We start from the raw sequence: 26083 nt of genomic DNA on the forward strand, positions 1-26083 counted from the left end.
TCTTTCTTTCTTTCTTTCTTTCTTTCTTTCTTTCTTTCTTTCTTTCTTTCTTTCTTTTCCTTCTTTCTCTTTTCTTTCTTTCCCTCTCTTTTCTTTTCTTTTTTTCTTTCTTTTCTTTCTTTCCTTCTTTCTTTCTCTCTTTTTCTTTCTTTCCTTCTTTCTTTTTTTTACTGTTGTTATTTGTGGGTAAAACTAATCCTAACTGACTCATTTGCAAATATAGAGGCTACTTAGAAACGTCATAGCATTCTTCATTTCTATCATTTCAGTTTGCAAACTGCTTCAACACTGGGCAGTGTTTTCTTTTTCTGCACAATGTTAACTCTGAGACTAAAGTCAAGGTTACAGTTCTAATTTAGAAGAGGTGAGACTTGCTTAAAGTTTTGCTGATGAATAAGCTAAACTTTCAGAGGCTGAGATCTTGCAATAACTCTTTAATTGACACCCCCAAGCTACGCCACTGAAGGAAACAGAGAGGAAGGATCATAAGCTCCGGACAGAGTTAAATCAAGACAGCAGAAATCGGTACTTATGGCACTTTCGAGGGGTACAAGATCTATGTGCAGGAGTCCAGGAGCTTTCCTGTTCAACTGTCCTTAAAAACTGCTTTTACACTAGGCCGGGTGTGGTGGCTCATGCCTGTAATCCCAGCCCTTAGGGAGGCTGAGGCAGGAGGATCACTTGAGGCCAGGAGTTCAAGACCAGCCTGGGCAACATGGCAAAAACTCGTCTCTAATAAAAATACAAAAATTAGCCAGACGTGGTGGTGTGTGCCTGTAGCTTGAGAGGCTAAGGCACAAGAATCACTTGAGCCTGGGAGGAGGAGGTTGTGGTACGCCGAGATCGCGTCACTGCACTCCAGCCTGGACAACAGGGCAAGACTGTCCAAAAAAAAAAACCACCTAAATTATCTAAATTCTCTCTCTAAATTACTCTAAATTCTGCTCATTTGTTTGTGTATGTGCCAAACGAAGAAATGGTTTTTTGGAAGAAAAAGCTATTTTCATACTTGTTTAAAATATTTTTAGAAGTTATATCATGAAATTGTTGCCTGTCCCTGAAAAGTAAAAACAATCTACTCTCAACCAAAACATCTATGCAATTTTGTAAAACAAACAAAGAAAAATGGACTAAACAATATGGAGAGAGAAATCAAAAGAAGGTACTCAGATTGCTGGTGTTTACAATTCAGCATCTTTGTTTGCATAAACACTCGAACATATGAAAAAATTTAAAACCTCATTAAAACTTAACGGAGCATCTCAGTGCTGAATCAGGAGCATTGGGTGAGTGATGAAGCCATGCTTGCTGCCCTTGGAAAGCAGCCTACATGGGAAACTACTGAGAAATCTCAGCACTGTTCGTGTCTCTGAGTTTCGTTTGCAGAGAGAGTCTTAGCCCTGCTCAAGTCAGGTGGTTCACCCAGTCACCTACTGCCCGCATCCCTTCCATCCATCCCAAGGGAAATGCAGGAATTTGTGCAGCCTCAAACAAAAGCCATCAGTGCTGCAAGAAAGTAATGTAAGGCCTCTGGCCCACTACACATGGCCATTGACATCCAGATTTAGTTCTAAAAAAAGTGAAGATGTAACCACATACTCATCACAACTGCCAATCTTGGCTCTGGCCTCAACCTCTCTCCTAAATTACAGACCTAAATTTCCTTCCCTACCCCAAAATGGACAAACATTAACATTTTACCATGATTACTTAAGATTGTTCCTCTTTCAGAGAAGTAAAGCAGCATAGCTGAGTTCAGCATCCCACGCGCTCATCCCACCCCTCTACTTCTTCCCATGGTCATAACGCCTATGAACTCAGAGCTTATGCAGATCAGGTTTTCAGACTTTTTCTACGTAAGCACACATGCATAAACAGAATATAGCATTGTGTTGTGTGTTTTTCAAAAATGTAACACATTGTATATATACTTCCACAATCCGTTTTTTCATTCTGCATTTCTGAGCTCCAGCCATGTGGATATACCCAGAAGTAGCATCGTTGGTTATACCATGTGCACATCTCTTACTGCTGAAGAAGTCCTTTCCTGGGGAGGGAGCCCCATTAGATAACAATTTGTCCACTCTTTCCCTTCACTTATTCGACTTCAGAAAAGTGGAATGACTTATCTGATGGGGAGTTGGAAAGAAACAGCATCTTAAAGTACAGTCCTGGCAAAATCATTCGGGAAGTCCTCATGGATTAGAAACTATACTAACTCTTCTCCATGACTTTTAAAGACATTGAATGAGACTCCAGTCATCTGCTTTACCCTGTCTCTGAACTAGCAGAACTATTTTGATTCCTTGAACACAGGCCAATCTTTCTCCCCTCTGGCCTTCTTCAAGGCTCGCCTCAGAGCCATCTTCTCAGGACAGCCTTCCTGAAACCACTATTTCAAAACTGTCAATTTCTCCTCACTGGCAGTTGAAAGCATAATATTTCAGATTAGCATTTATTCCCCTCCAGAATATGACTTCATCTAACGATGAAACTCATCTCCCCCAGATGTCTTAGACTCTAAACTATGCCCACAATCTGCCGACACTTGTCAGCTACAGTCACATGCCTGTCATTTGCTCTCTGCCTCGAATGTAATTCTCCCTGTGTCTACATGTCAAATTACTTGATTTTTCAAGTCATTTTTTCCTTTTATAAAAAAAACTACCAAAGTAATACACACTAATTGTAAAAATTTCAGAATGCCAAAACACAAAGCGTGAAGTGAAAATCACCATGATTCCATTACCTCCAGGCAAACAAAAATAATCATTTGATATACTTCTTTATCTCTTCATTCCATATATAGATATAAATCTCATACAAATTGGAGATATATTATTTTACAACCTGATTTTTTTAACTTTATATTTTGTGAACGTTTTCCCATGTTCCATGTATACATTTATCTATTCTTTTTACTAGCCTTGATAGGATACCAACAATAATTTTTTTTTTTTTGCTTTTTCCTGGAAGCTTTATGTTTAATTTACACATTAAAAAGTAAAAAGTTACTCTATCTTTATTTTGAATATATTGTGACACAAAACTCTATGGTTTATATTTTGGCAGGGCATGGCGGCTCATGCCTGTAATCCCAGCACTTTGGGAAGCCGAGGCAGGTGGATCACCTGAGGTCATGAGTTCAAGACCAGCCTGGACAACATGGCAAAATTCCGTCTCTACTAAAAATACAAAAATTAGCCAGGCATGGTGGCATGTGCCTGTAATCCCAGCTACTCAGGGAGGCTGAGGCAGGAAAATCACTTGAACGCAGGAGGCGGAGGTTGCAGTGAGCTGAGATCGCACCAGTGCGCTCCAGCCTGGGTGACAGAGTGAGACTCCATTTCAAACAAAAACAACAACAAACAAACTCTATGGTTTATATTTTATAATTATTAGTCAAATGTTCCAACATCATTTAATCAGTATCCCATCCATTCACCACTAATTTAAAATGTCATCTGGCCAGGCGCAGTGGCTCATGCCTGTAATCCCAGCACTTTGGAAGGCCAAGGCAGGTAGATCACCTGAGGTCAGGAGTTCGAGACCAGGCTGGCCAACATGGTGAAGCCCTGTCTCTACTAAAAAATACAAAAAATAGCTGGGCATGGTGGTGCATGCCTGTAATCCCAGCTACTCGGGAGGCTGAGGCAGGAGAATCGCTTGAACCTGGGAGGCGGAGGTTGCAGTGAGCTAAGATCACATCATTGCACTCCAGCCTGGGCAAGAAGAGTGAAAATCTGTCTCAAAAAAAATAAAAGAAAAGAAAAAAATAAAAATAAAAATAAAATGTCATCTTATCAAATTACTACTGGAAGAAGTCTATCTCAGGACATTCCAGGGTATTCCTCAGCTATTAACTGTTTTGCTATAGCATTATCTTGTTCTGATATTTACAATTAGGTAAATCATCCATCATGGTTCTTGAAAAAGCTTTTTTTTTTTTTTTTTTTGAGACAGTCTCACTCTGTCGCCGGGCTGGAGTGCAGTGGTACAATCTAGGCTCACTGCAACCTCTGCCTCCCTGGTTCAAGCGATTCTCCTGCCTCAGCCTCCCAAGTAGCTGGGACTATAGGTGCGCACCACCTCACCTGGCTAATTTTTATATTTTTAGTAGAGACAGGGTTTCACCATGTTGGCCAAGCTGGTCTCGAACTCCTAACCTCAAGTGATCCGCCCACCCCGGCCTCCCAAAGTGCTGGGATTACAGGCGTGAGCCACTGCGCCTGGCCTTGAAAAAGCTTTTAAATCCATCCTCCTGAATTCATTCTTGCAGAATCTAGACAAATGCTGTGATTAATTTAACCACGAAGTTCATTTTCCTCTGCAGTTTTTACAGTAAATACAGTATAGTATAGTGTGGCATGATATAGTATAGTAATTTTATGGTAATTTATGTGTTAGTTTGACAGAGGAAGGATGATTGTTTAATACCAGTTATTCCCATCCAAGAGTATGTTATGTGTCTCACCATTTATTCAGGTCTTGCTGTTTGTCTTTCAATAAAGTTTCATAGTTTTATTCTATGTGCTCATTTCTTGCTAAACTTATTTCCTAAGTATTCTATCCTTTGGGGGACACGTATAAGTAGGACATTTTCTCTATTATAGTATGTATTTATGGCTAACAAAAAAAGAAAACTATTGACATTTACATATTTACATTGCACCCACTAGCAAACTAAAACTTTTATTACTTAAAATAAGTTGTCAGTTACCCCTCTTGAATTTTCTAGTTATATAATTATTCTGTACATAAATAATAAAATGTGTCTCTTCCTTTCCAATGTTTATAATTTTTGAAATTGTTCTTATTTGTGCTTCAGAATAATGAATAATAACGGTGAGTATAGGCACTGCTGTAGTGTTCCTTATATATTGGATGCACCTTCAGGGTTACACTATTTAATGCCATGATCATGTTAGTTTCAGTTTTTCAGTTTTACTTAAATTCTTCTATTGCATGAAGTCTTCCTTTATCATTCCACTTAGATACCCTTTCATTCCTAAAGTTACTTCTTCACTCTGCTTTATTTTGATCTAGATACCCAAGCACTTTGTAATTTGCATAGTACTTTTAAATCTTAGGCAGTTTTTAAATTCATGTTATTTATACTGAAGCATTAATGGTTAAGACAACATTCACAGCTATGGCTAGCAAGAGGCTTGCGGCTTTTAGAAATCCCTAATAGGCCAGGCATGGTGGCTCACGCCTGTAATCCCAGTACTTTAGGAGGCTGAGGCGGGCAGATCACCTGAGGTCAGGAGTTCGAGACCAGCCTGACCAACATGGAGAAACCCCACGTCTACTAAAAATACAAAATTAGCCGGGTGTGGTGGCACATGCCTGTAATCCCAGCTACTTGGGAGGCTGAGGCAGGAGAATCACTTAAACCTGGGAGGAGGAGTTTGTGGTGAGCTGAGATTACATCATGGCACTCCAGCCTGGGCAACAAGAGTGAAACTCCATCCCCATCCCCCCACCCACCCCCCCAAAGAAAGAAAGCCATAATAATCTGTTTTTCTTCACCCCACAAAAGATGTTAAGAGGTACACAGAAGGATACACTAAATGCATCTTCCTTTACCAATGGCTGGTTTCCCAATATTCCTAGCTCAAAATTCTGTTATGTTTTCTTTGTGTAAGAACAGCACAATATTGTAATTATACCAAACATTGCTAAAAACTTTAAAACGACCTCATATAATTGCAATTTCCTAAACTATAGCTTATACAAGGAAGGGGTAATTTGACTCTTTTTCAGTATCCTCAGGCTGAATGCTCTTGGCCGAGATGGGGTAAGATAGCAATCATATAATGTAATTTTAAAGTTATTATGTAATGGATATTTTTTAAAATTCTCAAAAAGCTTATGCATTTTATGAATTTCAAAACTTCAGTTTTACCTCTGGATCACATTTTAAAATCATTTAACGTTAACTTTCATAGCACTAATCTCTGCATGACAATGTTTTGACAAGGATCTTATTTTAATTCCACATTTTATGATGGTAAGCAGAACTACATTCTAAGCATATTACTTAGAATATATATAAATCATAAGCAGGGATGGGCTGAATATCTCACTGAAAATCAATCTGCATCTTACAGCACATAGAGAAACAGTCAAGGTCAGGTTAGACAGCCCTAAACCTCAAAACTCCTTCCAAAACATTTTACCTTTTAAATTTAATTACTCTTTTACCTTATTTATTTAATTGCTGCTTCAACACAGCACATGGCAAATATGACTGTGTTCACCATAAAAAGCCTAGTGGCCATGCAGACAGGTTTACCAGTAGATAAGTCATTCAGCTACCAGAAGTGTTACTAGTTTCTCATTCAACAAACGTACACTTCATGTTATGCACAGGGCTGTATGATGCTGCTATGGAATGAAAGTGAACATTCAGAGGTGGCAAAGTATGGTGGTAAAAGCAAAGGCTGTGGGGCCAAGGCTCAGGTTCAAATCCCTGCTCCCCCTTGCACTAGCTGCTTGCCTTTGAGCAAACTACTAACTCACTCTGATGCTCAGTTTTCTCACCTGCAAGATGGGGGTAATTCTGGTAAACTACTCATGGTGTTGTTTGAACAACTGAATGAGTCACAATGTATGAAGCACCAAGCAGGGTGCTCGGCACGTAGCCAGGTCCTCACAGGAGGTAAACTCTTACGACTGTTAGCAAAGATTTATCCATGCCCGGAACAGCACCATGCGCATTACAGAAGTCACTTCTGCTGTCCTCACACTGCCTTGTATGTTATGTCATATTATTTCCCACAGCTTTACAGACAAGAGAACTGGGGCAAGGAAGGGCTCTCAAACCTCTATAAAGGGGTCTCAAACCTCTAAAGGGTCTATAAAGAATGGATAAATAGCCTGCTAGATGCAACTACCTGAATGACTCGTAGAAGCCTAATTAAATGTAAAAAGTAGGTTAGAGAAGATCCTATACACAATACTATATTATTTTTGCAAAATTGAAACATTTTGCCTATTTCAGTAGCGAGAAAATAAGACTTTAACATTAAAAGCCTTGTTTCTGTTTTTCTTCATAATGCATTTGGCATGGTAAGCATATTAGAACGGAGGTCCCCAGCCAGGCGCGGTGGCTCACGTCTGTAATACCAGCACTTTGAGAGCCTGAGGGGGGCAGATCACTTGAGGTCAGGAGTTCGAGACCAGCCTGGCCAACATGGTGAAACTCTGTCTCTACTAAAATGACAAAAATTAGCTGGGCATGGTACATGCCTGTAGTCCCAGCTACTTGGGAGATTGAGACAGGAGAATCACTTGAACCTGGGAGGTGGAGAGTGCGGCGAGCCCATATTGTGCCACTGCACTTCAGCCTGGGCGAAAGAGCGGAGACTTGATCTCCAAAAAAACAAAAACAGAGACCCCCAACCCCCTGGTCCGCAGCCCCTGTAAGGAACTGGGTTGCACAGCAGGAGGTGAGCAGCGGGCAAGTGAGCATTACTGCCTGAGCTCCACCTCCTGTCAGATCAGCGGCGGCATTAGATTCTCACAGGAGTGTGAATGCTACTGTGAACTGTGCATGTAAGGAATCTAGGACCGATGCCTTATGATCTGAGGTGGAACCATTTAATCCCAAAACCATGGAAATGTTGTCTTCCACGAAACCAGTCCCTGGTGCCAAAAAGGTTGGGGAGCAGTGTATCAGAACACAGCACATACAGTAGGTCAGATGTAGGTCTTGGGATTCCCCATGACAGCTGGAATTTAAGGGTTATATCACAATGCAAGTTAATTTCGAGTTTTTCTTTTTTAAATGAAAAGTCCTTGATTGGGCCCTTAGATGATACCCTGACTTAATAAGACTGGTTGTAAAGCAAACATATTTATAAAACTTGCCCAAGTTCTGCATGATTGACTAGCACTTTCATTAAAGGAAACGAATTTAGAGTAGAGATCAAATTCACTGTGTAAAACTACAGACTGTACTTGGCTGGGTAAAAGTAACATACACAAAATGACTTAGCTACTCCACTTTTCAATAAGGTTTGCCTCTGGTTTCTCTCCCCCGGTAGTCATGGTCTTTCCCAAATAAGGAGTCAAATCCCTCAAATTTTGCTTAACATCCCTTTTGGCACCGAGTGTATTTGAGATGTTAAATATACCAGTTGAATTTAAGACCATGTGTCTTTTTTTTTTTTTTTTTTTTTTGAGACAGAGTCTTGCTCTGTCACCCAGGCCAGAGTGCAGTGGCGCGATCTCGGCTCACTGCAAGCTCCGCCTCCCGGGTTCACGCCATTCTCCTGCCTCAGCCTCCCGAGTAGCTGGGACTACAGGCACCCGCCACCACGCCCAGCTAATTTTTTGTATTTTTAGTAGAGGCGGGGTTTCACCGTGTTAGCCAGGATGGTCTCGATCTCCTGACCTCGTGATCCGCCCGCCTCGGCCTCCCAAAGTGCTGGGATTACAGGCGTGAGCCACCGCACCCGGCCAGTTAAGACGATGTGTCTTTAATTTTAATGTTTAATGCCACCGAAGATTCTCTGCATCGTTTGTCGACAATTTTCATGTTGGAGTTTCTTCTACTCTTTTGCATTCCATAGTGCAAGGCTGAGGCAAGACAGAGAAAGGCACTGAAACGGCATGAGGCACCAGTGACGTGCTATTTCCCAGTGCTTCCTGCTTTCTCCCAGGTAATAAGGAAACATTTTAAACAAGCCTTTCTAGAAGGATTACCTTAACTCAGAGAAGAATTTTCTTTTTCTTTCTTTCTTTTTTTTTTTTGAGATAGAGTCTCACTCTGTCACCCAGGCTGGAGTGCAATGGTGTAATCTTGGCTCACCGCAACTTCCACCTTCCAGGTTCAAGCAATTCTCCTTCTTAGCGCCCCGCCCCCCGCCACGTAGCTGGGATTACAGGTGCATGCCACTAAGCCCGGCTAATTTTTGTATTTTTAGTAGAGATGGTCTCATTATGTTGGCCAAGCTCATCTCAAGTGATCTACCCGCCTTGGCCTCCCAGAGTGCTGGGATTACAGGCATGAGCCACTGTGCCCGACCTCAAAGGAGAGTTTTCAAAACAATCAGAGCCCCTCAGATTTCTCAGAGCACCTCTATGTATAATGGTCCTAGACATCTTTGTACGAGGAGGACACACAAGCAGCAGTGTTTCCCATTATCAGAACTCAAATTCCTCAGTGAATTTCATTTACCAAAAGAAAAAAGATGGAAAAAAGTATACTCACAGAGGTATTCAGCACTTGAAAGAATGAATTAAAGGATGTTTTTGAAGGCTTATCCTATAGGTAAAGATCCTTGGCATCGTACAGTGAGAATCGGAGCTGCCAACCCCTGACTCTTCTATCTGTGCCATAGTCCATGCCTTCTCCATCATCACTGCACTTCATGCCTAGAACAAGCCTGGAGGTAGGTATTGGAGAAATCTAGATTTGGGGGAGGTGAAGTGACCCACCCAAGGTCACAGACAGCACACGGCAAAGAGCAATTCAAAACTTGGTGATTGGAGCCTGAAACCTAATATGCGTGGCTACTCAGAAGAAAATCCATCTCCGTTATCTGGACTTTCATCGTATTATAGCAGAAAATGACACATGAATTATATTGGCATCAAAATGAAATTTAAAAAATTACTCTAACTTAAGTCCATTGAAACTTTGAAAGACAGACTGTAAAATGTATTAATACCATGTTGATCTTTAAGAAATTCTGTTCCTAATTTTATAAAATATTTTTAATTTTATGAAATATTTTACTTATACAGAAGAATATGTGTAAGTTCAAAAACGTGAACATCATCATATACAAAATTTGGGATGGTGGGTACTTTTTTACTTTTACTTTATTTATCTTGCCTTTTTTTCTTCCTTGTTTTTAGTTCCTGTGTTAAGGATGGTAGGTACTTCTAAGCACTGACTTCTAACAGCTTACTATTCCCAATGCACCATGTAGAAAGACAGAAACCAGGCTTATCATTAAAAGTCTTCAGTTACTTTATCTGAATAAAGGGGGGAAAAGGCTTTCTAGCTACTTAATTCTCATTTGTTTTGCATTTTTCTTCTGAAAAATCAATTCTAAAAAATTGCTAACATCATGTACTCCTTTTTCTGCTGAGCCAGGTCATAAAAATCTTCCAATTTCTATTATCCTGACAGGCGACGGTTCCTCTCTCCTTACGTCATAAACATCTTTCCATTACTTTCATATTTAATGAACATACTAGCCATACAAACAGGACCTATCTGCCTCTAATCCAGTAAGTACATTGAAGGTATTCCAGGTAAAGACATTTTATTCAAATAATTTTATAAAAATATTAAAGTCAATAGACAATGTAGAATTTGGCCATAAAATTAAATCCTTTTGGATGGGCGCAGTGGTTCATGCCTGTAATCCCAGCATTTTGGGAGGCTGAGGCAGGCGATCACTTGAGCCCAGGAGTTCAAGACCAGCTTGGGCAACGTAGTGAGACCTCGTCTCCACAAAAAATTGAACAATTGGCTGGGTGTAGTGGTGTGTGCCTGAAGTCTCAGCTACTCGGGAGGCAGAGGTGGGAGGATCGCTTGAGTCCAGGAGGTGGAGGGTGCAGTGAGCTGTTAGCCTGGGCGACAGAACGAGACTCTGTCTCAAAAAATTAAAAACAAAACAAAACAAAGTGAAAGAAGAAAATTAAACCCTTTCTTTTGTTTTCAAAGTTCCAAGGAAACTTCTTTTATGACAACTGCTTGGAATTGAACCTAACAGTTCCTAGGATTGACTTAGGAAATAGGAAGACAAGAGGGACTTTCACTTTCCTGAGGACTGTGCACCCACATCAGGTGAAGCTCAGAAGGAGCAGCTAAAGAAGACATAATGCTTTCGGAAGAACAGCTGGCCCCATCTGCACTCGCCTTGGATGCTGCAGAGCCTGGGACAAAAGGAACAGCACTCTACGCTGCCTTAGATCTATGGAGGCCAGCTGGGCCTTTTCACAGGGCTGGGCTAACAACCACTGATGTACGTATCACCAGGGCAGAAAAGTCTCACAAACTGTAAGAGTTAAGGAAAAAAGACACCATTACACAAACAAATTCTAAGATGATTAAAGGCCTCAATGCAAGAGACAACATTTATAAGGCAATACAAATGATTATCTTTATAACCTCCAAAAGCAGAAATCATAAAGAAAAAGGGTGGACAAGAAAAGGTACAACAAGCATATTTAAAAGATAAGCCATACAGGGGAGAAGATATTTGTAACTCATAATGGCAAAGTATTCGTATTCAGAATCTGTAAAGGATTTCCATCAATTAGTAAGAAAAAGGTAAATAGCACAATACAAAACAGACAATTCACAAATGCCCAAAAACAGCCATAAAGATGCTTGCTAAATCTCACAACTATAATGAACTACCATCAGATTAGCAAGAGCTAAAAAATCTAACAATAGAAGTGTTGAGCCGGTCATAGTGACTCACGCCTGTAATCCCAGTACTTTGGGAGGCCAAGGTGGGAGGATCACCTGAGGTCAGGAGTTCGAAACTAACCTGGTCAACTTGGCGAAACCCCATCTCTACTAAAAATACAAAACTTAGCCAGGTGTGATGGTGTGCACCTGTAATCCCAGCTACTTGGGAGGCTGAGGCAGGAGAATTGCTTGAACCTGGGAGGTGGAAGTTGCAGTGAGCTGAGATCATGCCACTGCACTCCAGCTTGGGCAACAAGAGACTCCGTCTCAAGAAAAAAAAAAAGAAGTGTCAGGACAAACGTGGAGAGGTCAGAAATCTCACACACACAATTGGCAGTGATATAAATTGGTATTATGTTCCAGAACAATTTGGCTTTATCTATTAAGTAGCTGCTAAGCGTACTTTTAACCCCCCAAATCTCACTCCTGTATATAGTCCCTAGAAGACCTTTTGGACTAAATCTCAGAGACTATGGACAAGAATGTCCCCCGTAGCATTATTTGTAACAGCAGAACACTGGAAGCAATCTGAAAGCCCTTTGACAAATAATGCACAAATGCACGTGCTACATGCACGTACAGAAAACTAAACTGCAGGCAAAATGAGGCTTTTTGGATCACAGTGACATAGACAAATGCAAAACTGTTATGTTGCACAAAAATATCAAGTTACAGAGCAGGGTTGGCTAGTATGGCTAGCAGGACAAATCCAGGTGCCTCTGGGTTTTGTATATGGTCTATGTCTTTTTTTTTTACATGTTAAATTATTAAGTTTTTAAAAATTATTTATCCTTTTAAAAAGTGTTTTCTTTCTTTCTTTTTCTTTTAAAAAGTATTCTCTCTTTCTCTCTCTCCCTCTCCCTCTCTCTCTCTCTTTCTTTCGAGACATGGTTTCACTATGTTGTCCATAGTAGCTTACCAAGTAGGTAGGTGTGATCATAGCTTGCTGCAGCCTTAAACTTTTGGACTCAAGTGATCCTCCCATCTCAGCCTCCCGAGTAGCTGGAACTACAGGCATGTGCCACTAAACCTGGCTAATTAAAAAAATTTTTTTTATAGAGATGGGATCTTGCTATGTTGCTCAGTCTGGTCTTGAACCCCTGGGCTCAAGCGATCCTCCCACCTTGGCCTCCAAAAGCAGTGGAATTACAGGCATGAGCCACTGTGCCTGGCCACCTTTTAAAATGTTGCCAACAATATCAGAAGAGTATTATTACATGTGAAAATTATATGAAATTCAAATGTTAGGAACCATTAATAACATCTGTTGGAACACAGCCAGACTCATTCCTAAACATGGACTAGTTTATGAATTCATGCTTTACCTGTGGCTGCTTTCTAAATTGAGTACGTGGGACAGAGACTCTGTGACCCAAACTATTTATGATCTTGCCATTTACAGAAAAATTGCACTGACCTCGTTAGAGAACAATGCAGTCAGTTAACATCTATTAACATATAAAATTCGAAAACACATAAAAAATACCAAGGAAAGCCGCACATCTGTGGTTCTAATGTGCAATGAGGTGCCGTGAGGCATTGCAGCAAACTCAGAGGCACCGTGGGATATTTTAAATTTTTGAGGGAAATGCGGCAATACAGGACATCCGTTGGACACTGCAAGTACTACTCATATGAGGTTTTTCACTGCTTCAACAATAGTGCTCTACATCCCTTTCAATGACATCATATATTTGCAAAGCAAAGTTTTTGGCAGGTACCGCGGCAAAATGCAAAAATCGTGTGAAAATCAACGTGGAACAGGAAATGAGGTGCGGGTGTCAACTGGTTACAAAGGGTCAGAAGTTTTCTGGTGCCTGACAAGGACACACATCTCATTCATAACGTATGGTGGTAATTTAAAAATGAAACGATGTTATTTTTTCCTTTGAATTCATATGTTTTTTTTTTTTCAGGCGGCTACTAAGTTGTAAGGACATAAATACTCATTAAGTTGTTTGGACCTAACTATTTAATAAACAGACACGTTAGATATTTCTCTTGCCTAGGGGTACCAAGAAAAAAATTGCTGGGCCAGAAACTCTGAGAACCTCTGCTATAGATCTTTAGTGTACATGTATGTATGTGGTCAAAGCAGAAACATACACCTGCAAATGGTAATCACTCAAATCAGGAGAGAAGCAGAAAAAAGAACGGGATCAGGAGGGTCCATGGCAACTTCAACTGTGTCTCTAATATCTGATTTCTTCTCTTCTCTCTTTTCTTTTTCTTTTTTTTTTTTTGAGACAGGGTCTCACTCTGTTGCCCAGGAGAATTAAACTGCTGGGCATAATTGATCCTCCTGCCTCAGCCTCCCAAGTAGCCAGGACTATAGGCATGCGCCACCATGCCCAGCTAAACGTATCTCTTTAAAAAAACAAAAAAACAAAAAAACTAAAGGACACACAGCGACATGTTAAGATTTTGACGAAACAGAGTGGTGGGAACATGGGTGTTTGTAACATTACTTTGCATACTTTCCGTTTAGTGTATATGAAGAACATTTTGCTTTTTCATTTGTTTTCACAGGACAGAGGAGCAGATTGAAAGAGGGCTACTTTACACAAAAGCATGGAAAGAGAAAGGTGAGGTAGGACAAAGGCCGAACAGACAGCGAGGGGAGGAATGAGCTTCGGCACCAAGCCACACAGGAGAAATGAGAGCTCTGGAGACGACACAAAACAACCCTCCCTCAGAGTCAGGCCTTCCTGAAGACAGGGGCTGAAAAACACGACCCGTGATTAGCAGTTTCCTGAGTTAGCACATGACCTTCAGCCAGTCTCTAATAAGCCAGCACTTCTCATCCTTGATTTAATTATGAATAAATTTACTAAAGTCAAAAAACCTGGAACAAAAGTGGAGCCCAGGCTGAGGTTGGTGTTTTTAAATAATGTAAACAGGGCGAGGTCTGGGAGAATTAAAGCTTAGAACTGCAGGATCACTTGACGTCAGATTTTTTTTTTTTTAAACGGTGGATGAAATCATGAGGATGTTTAGTTTGGTCTGGTTTTCTTCTACCAAAATGATGGAATATTTAGAATTTCAGGGCAATAAAAGTAGAAAGAGAGAACAACCCAGTAGCTGGGTATAGCCACCAGCAGAGTCCTCTGAAGGTCAAGAAGATTGATTATAAAACTGTCCCCTAGGCTGGGTGCGGTGGCTCATGGCTATAATCCTGACACTCTGGGAGGCAGAGGTGAGTGGATCGCCTGAGGTCAGGAATTTGAGAGCAGCCTGGCTAATATGGAGAAACTCCATCTCTACTCAAAATACAAAACTAGCCGGGCATGGTGGTGCTTGCCTGTAATCCCAGCTACTTGGGGGGCTAAGGCAGTAGAATCGCTTGAACCTGGGAGGCGGAGGTTGCAGTGAGCCAAGATCGTGCCACTGAACTCAGGCCTAGGAGACAGAGTGAGATTCCATCTCAAAAAAGTAAAATAAAAAAATAAAAAAACTGTCCCCCAAAAATACAGGTTGAGAGATAGAGCAAGGAAACAGAGTGGGACTCAATAAGGTCATCTTTAATCAGTAACCTACTTGGGAGGAAGAAATGTTAAAGCAGGACGGAGAAAAGAAAAAAAGGACCAAAAAGGACCACCACTGTTGGCGCACATTACGACATATTGGCACTTCCTGTAACTGTGACCATCTGCTGTAGACAGCTCACCTGAAATTCTTCTTCTTATTTTTTTGAGACAGAGTTTTGCTCTTGTTGCCCAGGCTGGAGTGCAATGGCGCAATCTCGGCTCACTGCAGCCTCCGCCTCCCAGGTTCAAGCGATTCTCCTGCCTCAGCCTCCCAAGTCGCTGGGATTACGGGGCTCACCACCACGCTCGGCTAATTTTGTATTTTTAGCAGAGACAGGGTTTCACCATGTTGGTCAGGCTGACCTCAAGTGATCCACCCACCTTGGCCTCCCAAAGTGCTGGGATTACATTAGTGAGCCACCGTGCCCGGCTGAAATTATTTTTTAAAGGGAGAGGGTGACAACCAGGTAAAGAGCATTGAGAAAAACACTGAGAGCACAACAGCTGCCTGATCACCCACAGGCTTTGGCGAGAAGGAGCCCTTGGGTCACATCCTCTGTCACTGACTCTCTGATTGATCGTGGACATGTATCATCATCTTGCTGAGCTTCTGTTACGTCATCTGTAAGATGAGGACAGTAACACTGATCCCATAGACGGTTTTAAGGATTGAGTGAGAAGGTATAGGATAGTCTCAGCACCAGTCTAATGCTCAGGGATGGCTCAGAAACGGGGGCATTTTTAATGAAAATATTAACAAGGCTTTGTTTCCCAATCCCATTCAATTTGTCTTGGAACTGCTATGTCTATTCATTCAGATCTCTAAATCTGAATCCTGAAATGTCTGAGGCAAAGATCACCCTGTGTTTTAATTGGGCACTTGTCTCATATTTCTCCTGTGCTGCATGAGTGTTTATGCTCATGTACCCAGGAAGCACCTGGGGAACACAGCCGGGTCTGTGTGATTCTCTACAGACAGCAAGCAGCAGAGCTGCAGTCGATTAGGTAGCTTCTTGACAAGCACCTCTGGATAAGGATAATAAATGCCAAATGTGTACGGGACATCGAAAGCTACCAAAGCATATATTGCTGTAGAGTGAAGAAGGTTAAACGATATCCACTAGATATGCACCCACAGTTCTTTCTCTCTCTTATGTCATGGTCCCTTGTGAGAATCCAAGAATTGTGTAATTTTCTCCAGGTAAAAAAAAAAGGTGGCCAGGCGCGGCAGCTCACGCCTGTAATCCTTGCACTTTGGGAGGCCGAGGCAGGTGAAACACCTGAGGTCAGGAGTTTGAGACCAGCCTGGCCAACATGGTGAAACCCCGTCTCTACTAAAAGTACAAAAATTAGCCGGGCGTGGTGGCATCCACCTGTAATCCCAGTTACTTAGGAGGCTGAGGTAGGAGAATCACTTGAACCTGGGAGGTGGAGGTTGCAGTGAGGCGAGATCACACCACTGCACTCCAGCCTGGAAGACAGAGCGGGATTCCATCTCAAAAAAGAAAAAAAAAAGGTATATATATCCATATGCATGAATCTATATTTAATTATGGGAGGGAGTTGTAGATGTAAGTCTATCCAGGAGTCCACCAGTGGCTGGTGACCCACGGTTAATGACACCTGCCTATAAGGATACACAACTGCATTCTGCACTCCCCTGGAAAGACAAGATCTTTACCTGAAAACTGGAATCAAAACCAAACCAACTGAGAGAGCAGAAAACAAATTAAAAAATCCAAAGTTCATGGGTAAGTTTGAAATTCCTACAGTTTAAAGATGAGATAATAATGTTTTTAAAATCCAGGAACTCAACACTGCTTTTTCCTTTCTTTCTTTCCTTTTATTTTTTAAATGTAATACATGATTATAATTCGATGCCAAATATCTGTTTGCCTTTACAGCATGTAAATGGAAGTTAGGTGGACTCCCATGAGGACTGCTGACTGACGGAAGAAACAGCCACAACAGTGATCACAGCAGTTTTCGAAAATTCTCATAAAGTGTTTTGCAAATTCATGCTTTTTTTAAATAAATGTCACTCTGTTTTAAGTCTAAATGGAATACTGATTCCATTATCTTAGACTAATTATTCAGAATAGACAAAATAATTCCTTCCTGTGTGTGCTTTTTGTTAGAACAAAAATTAGACTAAATCAGCAAAACCAGTAATATGGAGACAGTTCTATCTAAGAGACGCCCATCGTCCCTTAAAATTCTTAGTTAAGAACCTTAACTAATATAGTACTTAATCAAGAGCATTGTACTTACCATTGAAGTTCTTGTCTCTCACATCACATCATCAATTACTGGAGGGCAAGAAACCTGTCATCTTTGATTCCCAGCTCCTAGCAGATAGTACTTGACAGCAGAAGCTTAATAAATGCTCATTAAAGGGGTACTGAAGTCAATTATTTCAAAGGACTTAAATATATTTTCGACTACTTCTTTTCCAGAGTATACATAGAAGTGAAATTGCTAAATCATTTGTTCACTTTCAGTTCTACCTAGAAATTCCACCAAATTGCTCATTTGCTGTGAATCACCTTTTCAAATTCTCTGACTATTTTTGTATTGGATTATTTGTCTTTCTCTTATCAGTCTTTAGTCTGTAGCATTTTACATATTCTCAATGCTAATCATTGTCTACTATCTTTGCAAATGTTTCTTTCCAATCTGTCACTTGTTTTTTATCCTTGTATCTTTTATCACATACAATTTACTTCTTAATGCAGCCCAAACTATTGATATTTTTCTCTTTGTTTGAGCTTTTCATATTTTAAGAGATCCTTCCCTATTATGAGGTCATAAAGATAGTCTACTATAAATGACAGCTTTTTGAAGAAGATGAATTCCTGCTCAGACTTCAGATAAACCTCAGATGTGCCTACTCCATTTAACTTCTGTAGAAGGATGTTGAAATGAAGGTCTTTTTGTCTCACTTTTGTTTCGGGCCTCAAATTGGTGTCAGTTTGCTCACATGCCAAAGGATGGTGCTGGCTGACCTGGCAGGGTTTGCAAAGCAGTTTGAAATAGATTTTGTACACCTTATCCCATTGAGGCTTCAAAAGGGTTGATGGGTTAGAACCTGGGAAAGAATTTCTTCAAAGAAAGTTATCAGTGTGCCACATCCAGCTCCCCTCCCAGCTCCCAGTGAAGAGCATGCGAAGCTGCTTCCCCTTTATTTTTATTTTTTGAGACAGAGTCTGTCTCTGTTGCCCGGGCTGGAGTGCAGTGGTGCGATTTCAGCTCACTGCAACCTCTGCCTCCTGGGGTTCAAGCGATTTTCCTGCCTCAGCCTCCTGAATAGCTGGGATTACATCATGCGCCACCAAGCCCGGCTAAATTTTTGTGTATTTTCAGTAGACGGGGTTTCACCATGTTGGCCAGGCTGGTCTTGAACTCCTGACCTCAGGTGATCCACCCGCCTTGGCGTCCCCGCTTCCCCCTTAAGCCACAAGTGAGGACCAGAAGACCAGTTGGCAAGGCTCAGGGTGTGTCCCCAGGCAGAGGTCAGAGGTCTGTGGTACCCGAGACCAGGTGTGGAATCAGAGGTAGGAAAGTCTAAATGAGGTACTGCTCAGAGGGCTTCTGCCAAAAGTGTGAGGACCTCTGCTGGAGAGGCTACGTGGGCACCATTTCATGCCAAAGCTTCAACCTAGGAGGGGCCAGGGCAAGCCTAAGTGCAAGACGAGGGTGGCAGAGAAGCAAGCAGCAACCTGCCCCTTCCCACTGTCAGTCAGAGGAGGCCCAGATGGGGGAGGAGAGGAGCTCAAGTCTGAGTGACATTTGGAGTTTTTGGTTTTGATATACAACTGGATATGCATTTTTAATTTTAGGGGCTGTTCTTATGATTGAAAGTGACCAGAGGAATTAAAAAATATATATGTTAGAGGGACTAGATATTAACTGAGAATGAGAGGGAACTATTATAAACTTCATCCAAGGGCAAGGAATGAACCGGCCCCACAGTGCAGGCTTGACCAAGCAATGGGGAAAGAACATTGTCTCCCGACCACGCCCTGTTCCCACTGTCCAACACACTGGCTTTGCCACCAGCATTCCAATGGAGCCACAGCATGGACACACCACCTTCTGGAGAGTTCAACATTACAGGGCTAGAGTTCCATGGTACGTATTTATGAATATAAGTCATTGCCATCACATATTTAGACATCATAGCACACGATTTTTAGACATTAAAATATATTTGTACATCTATGTTCATAGCAGCAATATTCACAAGAGCCAAAGGTGGAAACAAATCAAATGTCCAATGAAGGATGAGTGGATAAACAAAGTATGGTCTATCCATATGATGGAATATTATTCCGCCTTAAAAAGGAAGAGAATTCTAGCCGGGCATGGTGGTTCACACCTGTAATCCCAGCACTTTGGTGGGAGGCTGAGATGGGTGGATCACCTGAGGTCGGGAGCTTGAGACCAGACTGACCGACATGGAGAAACCCCGTCTCTACTAAAAAATACAAAGATTAGCTGGGCGTGGTGGTGCATGTTTGTAATCCCAGCTACTTGGGAGGCTGAGGTAGGAGGATCGCTTGAACCTGGGAGGCAGAGATTGTGGTGAGCCGAGATTGCGCCATTGCACTCCAGCCTAGGCAACAAGAGCGAAACTCCGTCTTAAAAAAAAAAAAAAAGGAAGAGAATTCTGACGCCTGCTGCAACATGGATGAACCTTGAGGACATTATGCTAAGTGAAATAAGTCAGTCGCAGAAGGACAAATACTGCATGATTCCACTCACATGGGGTATCCAGGAGTCAACTTCACTGAGACAGAAAGTAGAAGGGTGCTGCCAGGGGCTGGGGGCAGGGGAATGAGGAATATTTAACGGGCGTGGGACTTCGGTTCTGCAGCTTGGTTGCACAACAATGTGGGTGTACTTCACTACTGAATGTACACTCAAAAATGGTGAAGATGGTAACTTTCATGTTATGTGTATTTATAACAACTATAAATAAAATCATTCAAAAAATAAAAAGATCTAAAGAAAAAAGAAAATGTAACCTTCATCAGTAGTGTATCAATAGTGGGGGTAACAACGACAGCCAGGAGTGGCCAAGAAGGATTGAGTCTTACCGTGTGTCAGATGCCAGGACTCAACCCCATGATCTCATTGATGCCTCATTTCAAACCTACCAAGTCCTTTCGAGAGGGAAGCCCTACCCAAAGCCCTATTTTACAGGTAGGGAAACCAAGGAAGAGAAGGGTTCATGTGCCCAAGGTTATCTATGACTTGAAAGCAGTTGAGGTAAAACCTCTGACTCTAGGGCTTGCCCTTTGAACCATCTGGCAATAGACAGATTTCATCCTCATGAAAAATTCCCCCACTTACGGCATCTTAGACTAGATGAGATCATAGAAAGAATTAGCATAATTGCTGACCTGCACATAGTGCATGTTTTACAAAGCACTTTCTCACTCGATCCTATTCATTAAAATACTGCAAGTAATGCAGAGGTATTCTCTTTTTATTAAATAAAAAATTGAGCCCTAGAGAAATGAAAACACTACCAGTCAGGGCTCCAATTCCACAGTGTCTAACTCCGAGTCCACAGCTACACATCCACATCCAACTCCTCATCTGGTCCAACTTCTCATTTTTCAGATGAGAATGTCTACAAGGGACACACCCAGAGAGGCTAATGGCTTGTTCAAGGTCATACAGAGGGCTCGTTTATTTTGCATACATCATCAGTTTATATCTTTAAAAGTATTCTGCCATGATAACATGTATTTTATAAATATGTGTTTAACAAAGTAAGAACTGGCACGGGCAGAGGTCTCTGTCAGCATAAAATAGAGTGCTTCCTTCTAGAAGCTACTTTATTTGCAGAGCTGATGCATCAGAACCACCAGTTCACTTAAGCACCCAACTTTCCAGTGCCCGCCCTGACCCAGCCTCCTCGTCCATTAGCTCTACAATTAGGCAGCGATCAATTGAGCAAATCCACTTAGACAGCACGTCTAGCCACTCTTGCAGTGGATTTGCTACCAAAGGAGCAAAGTACATGAGAGCTGCAGAAAACAGATCGTGGAGGAATGGAACTCCATCAAGCCTCATCTGATCCCGACTGCCAGTCCACAAGGAATTCTTAAAAAGAGTCTCAATAACCCTGAATTAACTTTGTGATGTCTGAGCATAAAATGCAGTGCCAAGTTCTTTTGTCCAGCACACTCTCTTCTAATAAAATAACTCTTTTGAGTTTGATCCAAAGCTGATGATAAGACTGAATAAAGAGATTGCTATCTCCGATTATAGGTATACGTGTGGTTAATGGGAATTACCTGTTAGCATGGGAAATCTGCCAATGCAGTCCCTCATATGTCAGATTAAGGGACTCCTCCATGAATGCCTGTGTTTTGGTTTTGTCTTTTGTTTCCTTGCTGCCTTAGTATTGTGGGTGAGACTGGGGCTGGCACTGACTTAGTAAACTCTATGAGAGTTGCCCCTTCTTTCTAGCTGGAGTATGCAAGAAAAGCCAAAGAGAAACAGGTTCTACAAAGAACTTGACAGCAGCAAAAGGTGTGCAGTCCTACCAATTAACATTTCTAAGTCTACCGGTTGGGAATCTCTCCTATATTAGCTCACAAAAAACAAGGAGAAACTGTACATGGAAATAAACCCACGACCTCAAGTTATCAGTACTACATAGTAAGGGTAGTAATGGCTGACAGTCAATGAGCACTTTCTCTTATTCAATTACCATTAGACAGTATGCTCCACAGGGGCAGGGGCTAAGGCTGGTTGTTTTAATTCTTATTTTTTCACAGAGGCAGGGTCTTGCTATGCTGCCCAGGCTGGACACGAACTCCTGGGCTCGAGCAATCCTCCTGCCTCAGCTTCCTGAGTAGCGAGGCGTGTGCCACTGCGCCTATCTGTTTTGCTTAACACTGGATCCCTAGCTCTCAGTAACATGCCTTCTAAGTGTAGGTTCTCAAAAAACATTTGCTGAATGACTAAAATATCTCATTTAGTTTTCATAACAACCCTAAAAGGTTTGATACAATATTGTTATCACAATTTTACAGATGAGAAAACTGAAGCTCAGGAGTAATTAAAATGTGTCCAATGTCACTCAGTTTGCAAGAGTAAGAGTTTATACTCAAACCCGTATGTACTTGATACCAGACTCTATGATTCAAGCACAAGCATAATTTCACGAGTATAGACCAGACCTTAGGGCTTTTCCATTACTGAGACCATCTATGAAAGAGGGGGCCTGAAAGAATATATTTCATGTCAGTATGGATATCACTCCATTCCAGTCATCAGCTTTTAGATTTCTTCAATATTCTGCAACAGCTAAATTTAAAAGAAATAACTTACCTACAAATCCTTCTTCACCAACCAGTTTCAGGGCAATTTTATCAGCCAACACTGAAGAGTTGCCATGAGCAATGTTAGCAAAAGGGCCCGCATGCACGAACACAGGTGTCCCCTAGAGAAGTGAAAGAGCAAATCAAAATCCCAAAGGACAAATAGAAGTATGGAAACCAAGATCAATTTGGGGCAAATAGGGTAGGAAAGCTTTTATGAATACTGCATATTTAATGCATAAAATATTTCAAAGACAGTCAAAACATCCTGACTCAATCAAAGGACCAAATTCCCTCTGGATTCTAGAAAAATGTTATTCTACATTTAATGCTGAACCTGAGAGACAAAACTGTGAGAATACAGTCACTTCCTTCCAAAATATTGTTAAACCATTTTGTTAGTTGCCTCAATGACCATGAAATAAATTATTTACCTTATTTTATGTTGCCATGCACTATATTTTTTTAAAAGAATGAAATTAAACCCTGATAGTATAAAAGGTATATTTATTTTTTTAATTAAGAAATGATTCCATTCAAGAAAAGGTAACCATAAAACTCAATACAATTGGCTGGGCACAGTGACTCAGGCCTGTAATCCCAGTACTTTGGGAGGCCAAGATGGGCGGATCACCTGAGGTCAAGAGTTCAAGACTAGCCTGGCCAACAGTGAAACCCGTCTCTACTAAAAATACAAAATTTAGCAGGGTGTGGTGGTGTGCTCCTGTAAACCCAGCTCAGCTACTCAGGAGGCTGAAGCACAAGAATAGCTTGAACCTGGGAGGCGGAGGTTGCAGTGAGCTGAGATTGCACCACTGCACTCCAGTCTGGGTGACAGACCGACTCTGATTCAAAAATGAAAAAAAAAATAAATAAAAATAAATAAATAAAACCCAGGGACACATGTTTATGAATACACAGGTCGTGTCCAACTGGAATTTTGTATTATTTGGTCAACTTCTCCATCCCCCACCGCCTCTGATAACCACTATTCTAATCTTTACTTAGCAAAAGCACTTTATATTTTTGTATAAATGTAGCTTTACCTAGAAATCACAGAATCAGATAATGTTGAGAGCATGAAGAAGCCAACTTCTTTATCCAGAAAGTTAAGGCCCAGAGAGGCTAAGGGAATTCTTCAAGGCCACGGAGGAAATTAATAATTAAGTCAAGATTAGGGCTCTGGTTTTAAAACTCCCAGTATGGAGTTGGCGAGAAAAAAATATTGGAACGTCATTGTTAGACTTCCAAACACGGGTACACACATACTTGCACACTCAAACATGGATACAGCTATAAGACACAGTACATCAAATTAAATATGTTGCTTAAAAAATTCTATGACTAACTCAAAGGCATACACATTTATCTTGAGTTCTGGGTTTTATTTTATATGCAGAACACTCAGGAAAATAAGGCAGGAACTATCATGCTGTGAAAATTCTCCATAATGGCCCTTTCAAACATTTCATAAGATTAATATTTCAAGCAATTTCAAGTAATTGTTAGCTTACCAGAGTTCTAAGTACTTAAATATGAACAGTAAAATATAAATGCATAAATGCATAAATGGAAATGTGGCTAAAATGACTGAAGAACTGAATCCTAAATTTTATTTAAATTCAGGTAATTTAGATTGAAATGGCCACATGTCCAGTGGCCGCCATATTGGACAGTGTGCTCTCGCATGTGAAGCTTCCATCAACACCACACATGGCTAACCTGTGGGAAAATGTTAAGAGCTCTCACTGTTTTCTTAAGTCTTCCTCAGTCTGGCAATACATGAGAAGCACTTGGGGTACCCAAGCCTTATCCTCAGATATTATGTTCACTGGGTCTGATGGGGAGCCCGGCATCAATCAATATTCTTAAATCTTCCCAGGAACTTCTCAAGTGCAGTCAGGATTAAGAACTACTGGTCTCCTGGCAACCTGCAAGGATGTAGCCCTTGATGACCTCCTACCAGACTAACAACCAGGTGTGTTCAAATGTGAGCAGAAAAGCATAATCTACAAACTAGTCAATGATTTTTGGATTATCTGCTGAGATAGATTTCTAGTCAATGATTAGATACATAAAACCCAGAGTGACAACATAGGATCAGGGTACAAGAGTTCATGTGTGCAAATATTTTAAGTGAATGCAGTGTTTTATTTTGTAAAAAGGTCCATATCTTTTAAAGTAATCTTAAAACAGCCTATGCCTTAAATGAAATCGATGACACGGAACATCCTGAAGATGGTATCTTCATTTGCCCAGCGACAGATGCAGAAACAAAACCCAAGTCCATATAATCATCTGGTAGAAGTCGTTTCTCTATGGAAAGCTTTGTTTGCTTCCTACAAATATGTGCTTATTCTTTAAGGGATGTATTATAGTTACTGTGGATTTCTCTGTTTTCTGACTTACAAGAAACTTGTCTATGTACCTTCGTACTTTGTTTAGGATGAGGAGTTCTTGTGTCCTTGTAGAGTAATCTGAAGAATTCCCCCTTTTATCCGTAGCAAGCCCAGCCCTGTATATGAACAGTTTGAGCACTTTTTTTTTTTTGGTGGGGAGCAGGGTCTCAAACTGTTGCCCAGGTTGGAGTGCAGTGGCATGATCTCTGCTCACTGCAACCCCCACCTCCTGGGTTCAAGCTATTCTCCTGCCTCAACCTCCCGAGTAGCTGGGATTACAGGCGTGGGCCACCACGCCCAGCAAATTTTTGTATTTTTAGTAGAGGCAGGGTTTCACCATGTTGGCCAGGCCAGTCTCAAACTCCTGACCTCAGGTGATCTGTCTGCCTCTGCCTCTCAAGGTACTGGGATTATAGGTGTGAGCCACCGTACCTGGCCTGAGCACCTTTTTAAATGTAATCTAAACCTGTTATTTCTGTGCTGCCTAATAAATCAGAGACTCAGAACCCTGTAATCCCAGGGTGATTTGGGATGTGGGAGGCCGAGGTGGGCAGATCATGAGGTCAGGAGTTTGCGACCAGCCTGGCCAACATGGTAAAACTCTGTCTCTACTAAAAATACAAAAATTAGCTGGGCATGGTGGCGGGTGCCTGTAATCCCAGATGCTCAGGAGGCTGAGGCAGGAGAATCACTTGAAACCGGAAGGCAGAGGTTGCTGTGTGCCAAGATCACACCATTGCACTCCAGCCTGGGCAACAAGAGCAAAACTCCATCTCAAAAAAAAAAAAAAAATTATTTAAAACAAGAAAATGATTATCCTGGCTGGGCACAGTAGCTCACGCCTGTAATCCCAGCACTTTGGGAGGCTCAGGTGGGCTGATCACCTGAGTTCAGGAGTTTGAGACCAGCCTGGCCAACGTGGTGAAACCCCATCTCTACTTTAAAAAAAAAAAAAAAAATATAAAAATTAGCCGGGTGTGGTGGCGGGCGCCTATAATCCCAGCTACTTGGGAGGCTGAGGCAGGAGAATCACTTGAACCTGGGAGGCAGAGGTTGCAGTGAGCCGAGATCCTGCCATTGCACTCCAGCCCGGGCGACAGAGAGAGACTCCGTCTCAAAAAAACAAAACAAAACAAAACAAAACAAAACAAAACAATAACAACAACAATAAAAGAAAATGATTATCCCTAATAATAAGTATTCATCTTTAAGGGAGAAGTGTTATGAAGAAATATCACATCGCTTCATGTTTTTTCTCTTATTCGGTTATTTATTAATAAATGTGTATTTTTAGGAGAATGTAGTAAAAATAATAAGCATTCACTTAATTATTCAACAAGTCTTTACTGAGCCTCTAATAGGTGTCAGGCACTTTCT

General features: G+C 41.3%; 1 protein-coding gene across 3 annotated transcripts in view; it reads right to left on the minus strand.

Annotated features, from left to right (window-relative positions):
- Window positions 1-26083, minus strand: part of LOC116463240 (monofunctional C1-tetrahydrofolate synthase, mitochondrial) — a 237696-nt gene that overhangs the window by 108240 nt on the left and 103373 nt on the right. For all 3 annotated transcript variants that reach the window (XM_032146268.2, XM_058434521.1, XM_058434522.1), the window contains one exon: window positions 22318-22429. In XM_032146268.2, the coding sequence (XP_032002159.1) occupies window positions 22318-22429 (112 nt within the window). The remainder of the gene's footprint in view (window positions 1-22317; window positions 22430-26083) is intronic.

Source organism: Hylobates moloch, unplaced genomic scaffold (genome assembly GCF_009828535.3).
Source record: "Hylobates moloch isolate HMO894 unplaced genomic scaffold, HMol_V3 SCAFFOLD_29, whole genome shotgun sequence".
In the NCBI taxonomy this organism is placed as follows: Eukaryota; Metazoa; Chordata; class Mammalia; order Primates; family Hylobatidae; genus Hylobates; species Hylobates moloch.